The sequence below is a fragment of the Vigna unguiculata genome, chromosome 2, assembly GCF_037176805.1.
Source record: "Vigna unguiculata cultivar grain cowpea cultivar isolate G323 ecotype 2 chromosome 2, ASM3717680v1, whole genome shotgun sequence".
Lineage (NCBI taxonomy): Eukaryota > Viridiplantae > Streptophyta > Magnoliopsida > Fabales > Fabaceae > Vigna > Vigna unguiculata.
Window position 1 is genome coordinate 34753977 of NC_140793.1, and position 11119 is coordinate 34765095.

The window sequence follows — 11119 nt, forward strand, 5'->3', positions numbered from 1 at the left end:
GGTGGAAATGATTTAGGTTCATAATAAAATTAAATTTGAATCACTGTATTTAATTTGATTCTTTTTCTCAATCAACCCAATGGACACGTAAACCATATTTGAATTTATTTTGATGCAGAGAAATAATAGCAGGAAATAGGGTTGAATGTTAAAAAAGTTGGATGAGGAAATAGTCAAAGGTGGTGGGGTCCGCAATACCCACATAATAATTCAGACTTTAATTAGACGATACAAAAATGTTTGAGAAACAAGGAGTGGGGATAATAATAAGTGATATCTATGATTAAAATCCTATTTCCCCCCAAAACCTTCTTCTCTTGCAACAGTCACAAAGATGATGATACAATGTGAACCCTGCTTCCCACTGTCACCAACTCATCAAAAAGTTACTAAATCACTCAATTAATTATGCACCCTTTCTCAGTATCCTTCTCCTCCATACCCTCTTTCTCCGTCTATAACCACTAACTAACAAAGTTTCACTCTAACAAGTCCACAAACAAAGCTCAAACAAGTTGACCAACAACATGTTACATTTTTTACGGCACATTTCAAAACCAAACTCAAACTTAGATTATTCAAACCAGAGATAAAAGCTCACACGCGTGTGAGTTCTCTCTCCTTCCAAAATCCACACTCAAAAACCAGATATGGAAGTTCCTCGCTTTCTTTCTCTGTTTCTTTTGATTTCATTTGTAATTCTTCGTGTGGTTGCCGGAACTGCGGAGCTTAGAGCTCTGATGGAGTTGAAGTCCTCTCTGGACCCAGATGGCAAGATCCTAGCCTCGTGGATCAGTGACGGTAACCCATGCAGTGGCTTGTTCGAAGGGGTTGCGTGCAACCAGAACCAGAAAGTGGCCAACATCTCCTTGCAGGGAAAGGGTCTTTCGGGTTGGCTATCTCCAGCACTGGCTGAACTCAAATGCTTGTCAGGTTTATACTTGCATTATAACAACCTTTCCGGTGAGATACCCCCACACATTTCAAATCTCACTGATCTGGTTGATCTCTATCTCGACGTCAATAGTTTATCTGGAACTATTCCTCCTGAGCTCGGCAACATGGCTAGTCTCCAGGGTAAGCTATATACAATTGTTTTGGTATAAGGTTTTTCTTCAGAGGTTTAATGTTACGAGATAAGTTGTTGCGAGTCTTGAGTTTATTCTGTATGAACAAGATGCCTCTAGTGCTGCAAATCGCTGGTGGTTATGAAAGTTTCTTGAAATGAACCCAATTAATAGTTGTGTCCTTTTTTCTTTTTTTTAGTGCTGCAGTTGGGTGATAACCAGTTGGTGGGGAATATACCGACACAGATGGGTTCCTTAAAGCAGCTTAGTACTCTTGCTTTGCAATATAACAAGTTAACTGGTCAGATTCCTCTTAGCTTGGGGACGTTAGAGAAGTTAAGAAGGCTAAATTTGAGCTTCAACAACTTTAATGGTACTGTTCCGGCAACACTAGCACATCTTGAACATTTGGAAGTTCTAGACGTTCAGAACAATTCTTTATCAGGAATTGTTCCTTCGGGTATGTCTCTCTATCTTTCTTTCCTTGTAACGAAGTTAACTTATTTTCCTCGCACTTCTCTCTATCTTTTAGTGTATTGTGTATAATGATCGAATTTTTTATCATGAAAATGAAGCATTGAAGAGACTTGGGGAAGGATTCCAAGGTGCAAACAACCCGGGTTTATGTGGAGTTGAGTTTTCTACTTTGAGAGCATGCAACAAAGATCAGGATTTAAACGTTAACCATATTGATACCTTGGATCGAGATCAACACAAAAGTCGTAATTCTTCGAAGGCTCTCCCAGAGCCTGCAAATGTTCAGTTGCATTGTGACCACACCCATTGTTCAAAATCAAGGTTTCCCCAAATTGTCATCACAGGAGGTGTTATAGCTGTTAGTCTTACATTCATATGTGCTGGATTTTTGACATTCTTCAGATACCGCCGTCAAAAGCAACGGATCAGCAATACATCAAGTTCTTCTTCTCAAGGGAAACTTAGTCCTTACCAGCCTAAAGAATTGTACACAAAAAGTCCTTCTGCACTTGTTAATATTGAGTACTATAGTGGGTGGGATCATTTGTCTAACGGTCAAAACGCCGATGCCGGTGGGTTATTGAATGATTATCTAAGTCAATTCAGGTTTAATGTGGATGAGGTTGAATCTGCAACACAGTATTTCTCGGAAGCCAGTTTACTTGGTAAGAGCAAATTCTCAGCAGTTTATAAAGGAGTTATTAGAGATGGTTCTCTTGTGGCTATTAGAAGCATCAGCGTGACATGCTGTAAAACCGAGGAAGCCGAATTTGTAAAGGGGTTGAACTTACTAACCTCTCTCAGACATGAAAACCTTGTTAGGCTGAGAGGTTTTTGTTGCTCAAGGAGTAGAGGTGAATGTTTCCTTATCTATGACTTCGCCACCATGGGTAACCTTTCCCAATATCTTGACTTGGAGGATGGAAGTGACCATGTGCTTGAGTGGTCCAAAAGAGTTTCTATCATCAACGGCATTGCAAAGGGTTAGTTGCTGCTATTTACCTACCTATTCAGCAAAACTTAAATACGCATCACATGTGTTATTGGTCTTGTTATCTTATCAAAATCGGTATTTCATCTCATTAAATTCTGCCAATTTTAGTTACTGAAATGAAAGCAACAGTTATAAGATGAAATAGTGATTTTGATGGGATAACATCACACAGTACCTGTATGTATCTAGATTTTTTCCTTACCTGCATTCTCTTGCAGCATACGGTACGGAAGAAAATTTTCCTGCCAAAAAGAAAAGTCCAGTGATGTCCTTTATGTTTATGCAAATGAATTAGAGCTGACAAAAAAGTCCAGCAATAATCATTGTGCAGAGAAGACATCGGAGGAGACTAATTATTACAATGCAATAATTCAAACAATTAAGACTGTCTTACAATTCTGAAGTTCAGGAACACTGAATGACACGCAGCATCAAATTTATTACTCTGTATAATATCTGCTTTGTGTATGACATTTGCTTATCATTTATGACCAGGAATTGGATATCTTCACAGCAATGATGCAAGCAAGCCTACAATAGTTCACCAGAATATTTCAGTGGAAAATATTCTCCTAGACCATCAGTTTAATCCATTGATCATGGATGCTGGACTACCTAAGCTTCTTGCAGATGATGTTGTTTTCTCAGCTCTTAAAGTAAGTGCTGCAATGGGATACTTGGCTCCCGAATACATTACCACCGGACGATTTACTGAGAAGAGTGACATATACGCATTTGGAGTTATTATTCTTCAAGTTTTATCTGGCAAGACGACAATAGGTAGTTCAATACGGACAGCAGTTGAGTCTTTCAGATTTGATGATTCTGTGGACGCAAATCTTAGGGGAAGGTATTCTAAATCTGAAGCAGCCACACTTTCGAAGCTTGCAATACAGTGTACTCATGAGTCTCCTGACCAAAGACCAACCGTGGTGGATGTGATTCAGGAGTTGAGTGTGTCTTCTGCTCATTTGTAATCATATACTACTGTCTATTGGTATTGGGAGACGTTTAAACACTTCCCGATAGTTGGGTTGGGTTTCATACATGCTACTATTTCGTTGAGCTATATACTCTAAAACTAGCCATTGCCAAATAATTGTGGATCTAAATGGATTCCTTTCCTGTTGTTACGAACTGGGATAGTTAAAATATGTTAATTCAGTTTTTTTGTAAATTACAGTGCTTCCTGAGATCTCAGCCCACTCTCGTGGTTTATAGTTGAATAGCTTGAAATACATTCTTCTTGATACTGCGAGAAACTTTACCGTGAGCTATATACACATGGAAACTTGTATAATTGAAAATTAATGTTCTAGAGCTTTTCTGCCGCATAATTACTAGCTCATACCTAAACAACGTTGAAACAACTGGCAAAGTATTGTTTTATGTTAATGTGTGTGGTATAGTATATTCCTTCCTAATAGCTACGCAAGCAAACACAAAATAATCCTATTTTAAGGTTCTATGAAGAGAAAAGTAACATGCAATCATATTCCTAAAATGAAACTCATTCCGCAAGAAAATTCACAAGAACTTCCGTCGTTATCGTTTCCCTTTTTTACCAACCACTCACCCACAGGAAGCCTTAGGATTACATGAACGCTCCCATTCACAAATTATTCGTAAATTACTTGCGCTTTGAACGACATTGGGCATCCTAGGCAAAAGCAGCGTGCTGTCCATGATCTTGAAGCCATTCAGAAGGCCACCAATCAGGTCTACTAGCGACAACCTTCACATCCTCTTGTCCCTGAATGGACAAGGCACTGGACCCCTTTAAAGCTTCCTCTAATCGCAAGAGCCCCAGACCACGACATCCTAGGACAGTAGTCACTGTACCAGATTTTTTGCCGGATGCTGTGTTTATTACTTCTGAGCCTGGAATGACTTTGCTTACTAACTCTGGAATAGCAGAAAAGGAAGGCTAAGAGTACATCATTATAATAATATATAACGCCAAAGAAGCCATATACTGGTTGTAGGATTACCTTTCCCATCGTTGTCCAAAAACTTTAGAGGAACTATCCGCTTCCGAATTACCCCCCTGTGATGTGTACGAGCAATGAGTTCTTGGCCAACATAGCAACCTTTATCAAAGCTAATTGCATTAAGACCTGCAAGATTATACTCCAGCGGTACCGCCTCACCTGGACGTGATCACAACATATTTGAGACACCGAACTTTGATCAAATGAATTCAATTGAGGATGAGTTTTCACAAGGAAACCTACATACCTTTTGGAATCTCTGTTGATCCTTCAGCAACTCCCTTCTCTATTCTCCACATAAAGAAATTCTGTTCATCGGTCTCTTTGTCAACCTCAATGAGAGGGGCTGAAACAGATAGAGATGAAGGAGACTCTTATTGACTAAATATCTGGAGATTTGTCACAATAGTACAAAAGATTGCATGATAAATAGACACATTTTGTTACTAGCAGCGAAGGAACAGCTAACTAACGAGTTATGGAACAGCTAACTAACGAGTTATATTCGATGGGAAGATCCCTCTGAAACCAAGAGAGGTCAATCTGGGATCCTTGAACCATTGCCACCCACTATCACTCCCATGCGAAGATGACATTGCAGTACTATCGACACCAGCACCCCAGCCAACAGAGGCTGCTTCTGGTTCTTCTACTTGTGAAGACTTCTCGGGAAGGCCAGTACCATAACGTTGCCAGCATGAGAAATCACTTGAAACATCATCAATGTCAACCTTTGACCTCAACCGGTATCTGCAGCACTAAAATGTTATGGTTTCCGCTCAGAAATAAGAACCAATAAATCAACAAGGAATGAGATCAACTGCAACCCAAAACCACAACCAAAGCATGAACCGGATTGCTCTGATCACGTCAAAAACAAGATGCCAAGGCAAGTCAGACGATCCACAATATTCAGAGGCTAAAAAGCTAGTTCATCAGACTTTATAGCATGCATATTCAGTGTAATGTAACCACACTTTATACCATGCATTTTCGGTTGTAATACAACCGGTATCTGCAGCACTAAAATGATAGGTTTCTACTAGGAAATAAAAACCAATAAGTGTAGGAAGAAGATCAACTGCAACCAAAAACCATAACCAAAACACGAACTTACTTGTTTTGATCACGTCAAAAACAATATGCCAAGGCAAGCCAAACGATCTACTTTGTGCACAGCTAAATATCTAGTTCATCAAAATTTATAGCATGCATATGCAGTGTAACATAACCACGACAAATGGATGCAATAAAATGGTATATGAAGGTGCAAAAATAGAGAAGTAGAGATGGGAATTACGTAAAAGGTCCCTATAAAAGAGGGACAGAACAATTGAGAGGAGGTTAGGCGGTTACTAATTAACTGAGACTTTTAAGGAGAGGTCTAGGGTGCTCTGGAACCTCACCTTCTCATCCAATGTGTTCCTTCTGAGATTGCTGAATAAGATTGTTGGGATATATCTGTCCAGTTCTTTTCATTGTTTCTTTTTCCTAATCCTATTAGATTTTAACAGTTCTATACCATTCAGTGTCTACCAGCTAAAGATTTAAGACAAATGCTAGGGCACTAGTCACGGAAACAAAAACGGAGTATTATTTTATAAATGGAAAACACAAAGATTGTTCAATGCTCCTTAGTGTGTTTGGAAGACTCATTAGTGGTTGGCATGAGGTTAAGCTTGGTGACAAGGATTGAACACAAGAACAATTCTATATTCTTCTACTCGTACTTGCTCCTCTTAAAAATTAAAAATTCATCTAATTAATAAGAGTTTGATTTCTATGTACTTTTCATCTTAAAACTTATATTCTGTGAATCAATCAATCAGAAATCATGGTAAATATAACCTTTTTAAGGCCAGGGATATATAATTAGCTGTCCAAGTGCGAATTGCGAAAATACTAATAAAAATGAGTTGCAAAAAAAGCAAAAATTAACTGTTAATGGAAAGTGAAGTAACTCCTCTCTCTCTCTCTCCCTTCCCATACATGTATCATCTATCTTTCTAAACACACAGAGGTGAAGTTGAGAAATTAAGTCTAAATCAAAGTAATGGCACGAAAAGAAACAATGATACATAACAGAGCAAATAAACCAAACTAAAAGACAGAAAGCTTAAACTCACTTGTTGAAGGTTTGCAACAATTCATCCAACACAGAAGCATCCACGTCAGCAAACAAATGAAAGGGTCTATCGGAATTGGACTCAGGAGCAGAACCGGTGTTATCGAGCTTGGTGTCCGTCGTGGGAGGCTTATAGAGAAAGAGGTCGTAGAGGAATCTCCCTTGAGGGGTCAATAAGGCAGCATAAATAGGAGGAACCGAAGTAGCAGGCACGTTCGGCGTGGGCAAGTTTTCGGTTTTCTCACCAATGGGGTCACCCAACCTCCGTACATCGTTGGTAAGGAGGCCCTGTAGGAACTTGAGGGTGTCAGGCCCGCGGAACCGTATAACGGAACGGGACTTGAGAAGAGAGCCCAAGGGCCCGGCACTTTGGACCTGGCTTTCGCAACGGTTACCGAAACTCTTCCACGTAGTGTGGTGAATGCCTCTGCAACGGCGGGCAAGGGATTTGGCCAATGCTACGCGATTCATGGGGATTGGTGATTATGGGGAAAGAAGGAGAAGATGGTAAAGTAGAAGAAGGTGATGGTGAGGCACCACCGAAAGGAGGTTGGGTTTGGCTGGGTGCGTGGGTTGTTGGGCGGTGGACACGTTGCTGGAGATGGATAGGTGTTCGATGAAAGTCGTGTGAGAGAATCCACTCGTCCGCTCCTGACCAGGCTAGAGCCTTTACTCAACTTCGCGTGGCTTCTTACATTTATTTGTGTGTACCCTACTTTTTTTAAGAGAATTCTTTTACCCTGTGAAATCAATCCTAATTAACCGTTTTTCTTACCGAGCATGCAAAGTGACACCAAGGAGAAATGGTGGAGTAAATATATTCGAGGATTGTTTTCAGTGAATAGTGCTGAGTTGCACATATATATTTGAGGGAGAAGGGTTGAATTTCATTATCACAAAGGTGAAGGGATTAGCAGTAACTATATTAGCGAAAATACAGACCTATTGCACAGCGCATGTATGTTCTCATTTTTTCAATTTTCATAAAAATTCATCAATAATTAAATTTTAAAATAATTATTAAATAAACTATTTTATAAAATAATTAATTTTTAAAATAATAAGTAAAATTGAAAAAATTAAATATATATACACAAAAAATATTTTCAAAACAATTGTTAAAAATTTATTTTATAGAAATGGTTAAAAATTAGTTATCTATAAAATAATTAATTTTTAAAACAGAAATTAAAGGTAAAACTGGGAAATGAGATGTAAACACAAAAAAAAAAGAATTCTCCTACTATATTGTTTTATATATATATATATATATATATATATATATATATATATATATATATATATATATCATTTTACATACATGTTCTTTACTTTTAATTGAATTCTTTAACTTTTATTTAAATTTTAATTATATGGTGAAATGTTTTTAAATATGGTGAAAAAATGATACTAATTGTTAAATTAAGAGTATTGAAAAAATTAATAATTTTAATAATAATATTGATAATAATTATTATTATATTTTATTTTATAATAATTTTAAGGTATATTTACTTATTTATTCTTCTAATTTAGTTTTGTTCATTTTGGTCTCCTTGTTATTTTTTTATTCAATTTAGTTATCAAATTATTTAAAAATGTTTAATTGATAATTTCCCTTAAGTTGATGTTAACAAGTGACACAAAGTCGTAGATTTTAAAAAAAATTTAAAAATATATAAATTGTCATGTGTCAGATTATAATAATGTCACGTGACAGGTTATAATCGTGTCATGTGATAGTGTTAGTTGTTACTTTTAATTTAGTCATTTATATAAATTTTTTATTCAATTTAGTTCCTTTATTTTTTAAAACGATCTAATTTTATCATTTCATATTTGGGGAAAAATTAGTTATTAAGTTTGATTACAACTTATCTATACATGTAAAATATTTTTTTTTTTTAATTCTTACATCAAATCACTTCACCTCAATACTCAAATTAATTTTTTTTGCAATTTTACCCTTGTAATTTTTTACTCTTAAAGTTTTTTACACTTGTAAGAAATAAAATAATTTGAATATTTAAGTATAGTGATTTGATGTATAAATTAAAAAATAATATCTTAAAAAATATATATAAATTGTAATTAAACTTATTTATCAATTTGGTCTCAAATCGAAAAAGACAAGATTAAATCATTTTAAAAAATATGGAGTTAAATTGAATAAAAAATTAGATGACTAGATTGAAAACAATTCCTATCATATCCATTCAATTATTCGCAAACTTTTGTGAACTTTATTTTCAAATTTTTTTTCAAAATTGTAATCTTACATTTTAATTTATTAAACTTGCTTTTATTCTTTACATTCATCAAATAATTCATTAATTTCCACAAAATTTACTTTTAAATACTTTCATTTTCACCTCCAATAATAATAATAATAAATGTTAATAATTATTATAAATAAAAATAAAAATAACAATAATAAATAATAAATAATAATAATATATCAATTTTAATTATAAGTAAAAAATAATAATCTATTAAAAAAAATTATCTAGTTAATTCATTCACAAATTTCATAAACCTTATCTAAATACACTCACTTACTTTAAAAATCCTTAAAATAAATGAATAAAAACTTTATTTTCACATTTATTCGCTCTTCCTCTAAATCCATCATTTACAAATAAACACACCATCGTGTCATTTAAAATTAATTCATAGTAAACAACTTATTATTACAAGTCATGAATTAAACCGATGAAAATAAATTTGATGTTTAATGCAAAATGTGACCACTTTATCTTTTATGATCGGTGATAAACATCTTTCCTAATAAATTTATATTTTTAACTAGTGTTGGTTGAGTTTTCTTATGTTATTGTCGGGGTTAATAAATACTAATATTATTGTTTAAATAATTTAATTTTATAAAAATAATATTAACTTTACATAAGCATTTATTATGGGAGGAAGTTATGACCAAATTTGGGGAGAAGTGATTCTTTCCCAATACCTTTTTTCTGCTGCTGCTGATCAAAACCCAGTGACTGACAGATTTAGTAGGTACCTCCAGAAAAGTAAGTTCTGTTGCGCAATGTGAGCGACGACGACGCGTAGCATTGTTGTTTCTGTTTCACTTGAACACTATCTTCTTTGTAATTAATTTCATTTCATCGTAGTAAATATCTGTGTTCATTGTACAACAACCAAAAGGATTTGCATTACATGTGTTTGCTTTGCATGTATGCATGCATCTGTCATAAACAAAACTCACACAGCATTAGTGCATCACCACCCACCCACCACCACAAATCCACAGAAAACACGTTACATACAATAATAATATTAATCTCGTTACTTTTCACATCTTGTTTTGTCTAACTTTCCCTCACAAGTTTGATACTTTGCGTATGGATCAGGTTCTGTCACCAGAAAAAACTTTTCAAAGTCACTTCTCATGTCTCATAATTCAAAATGTGTTTCAATCAATATTTGAAGAAGAATGCTTGTGGTTTTTTTTTTTATTTGATTTTTGTGAAACAAAATGGAGTAAATAAGAAAATAAAATAAACAAGTTTAAATAACAACTAGATTAAAAAGTTAAATGCGATTTTGAGTGACAAAGTGAAATATTCTTTATTGTTATTTGGTTTAATTGTATTTCAGTGTTGAAATCCAAACACTGATTCTTTCTCCGCGGAGAAAACAAATATAGTACTACGTTGAACTAAGCCCATGGTTTAAATTTTAGCAGATTATAAATATGAACGGCGGAAGAATATATTAAAAGTACGGACTGAGGCCGGTTGTTATAAAAGATCAGGGTCAACAACCAAAAAGTGTACGCTGAATGTTCATGATAAAATTTATTTTAAATATCAAGATTGATATTTCTAATGGATTGATAAAAATTAATGGATATAAATATTATATTATTTAATATTTGTGAATTTAATTTTATAACTTCGTAATTTTGTATTTTTAATTACTTATAAAACTAATCTTATATTTACAAGAATTTTTTTTTTTAAATATAAAAAAATAAACTTTTAAGATACTCAATAGATAACCCAACATATCTTGTTGGATGATTCAGAGTAGGAAAGTTGGTCACCATTTATTGCGTCCCGTTCTTTAAGTCAAAGAACCCCTTCTCTTGTTCAGATTGTAATTAAAAAGAAAAAAAAAATCTTAATAGTAAAACGTACTTTTCCATCTCGTGGAAGTGTTATTTTAAAAATTTAAGTAATTATATAAAAAAAAATAACGACTTTTACAAAGAAACTTGTATTATTAGTATTATAATAAAATAGAATGGCACTTTATCTTACATAAAGATCAGAGAAAAATAATTAATATGTAAAATTTATTTTGGAACAATTTATTAGTATTGACGGTAATACTTTTAGATCAATATTAGCAACATATATATTTTTCAGGGTTTTAACACGTTTTTTAACATAATTTTGCTATTTATTAAAAATTGGATAAAAATTAAAAAAGGCCATTT

At 34.2% G+C, this 11119-nt stretch overlaps 2 protein-coding genes across 2 annotated transcripts; one reads left to right on the forward strand and one right to left on the reverse strand.

The window, feature by feature from the left end:
* Positions 1-297: 297 nt before the first annotated feature.
* LOC114173392 (Leucine-rich repeat protein kinase family protein) lies at positions 298-3733 on the forward strand. Its single transcript, XM_028057759.2, has 4 exons — positions 298-1077; positions 1267-1527; positions 1643-2527; positions 3034-3733. Exons 1-4 carry the CDS (start codon positions 651-653, stop codon positions 3513-3515), a joined length of 2055 nt encoding a protein of 684 aa, XP_027913560.1. The 5' UTR covers positions 298-650; the 3' UTR covers positions 3516-3733.
* Positions 3734-4011: 278 nt separating this feature from the next.
* LOC114173393 (Glycine cleavage T-protein family) lies at positions 4012-7345 on the reverse strand. The gene is made up of 5 exons (XM_028057760.2): positions 6656-7345; positions 5026-5279; positions 4777-4875; positions 4530-4688; positions 4012-4443 (listed from the first exon to the last, which is right to left on the reverse strand). Exons 1-5 carry the CDS (start codon positions 7123-7125, stop codon positions 4199-4201), a joined length of 1227 nt encoding a protein of 408 aa, XP_027913561.1. The 5' UTR covers positions 7126-7345; the 3' UTR covers positions 4012-4198.
* Positions 7346-11119: the final 3774 nt, after the last annotated feature.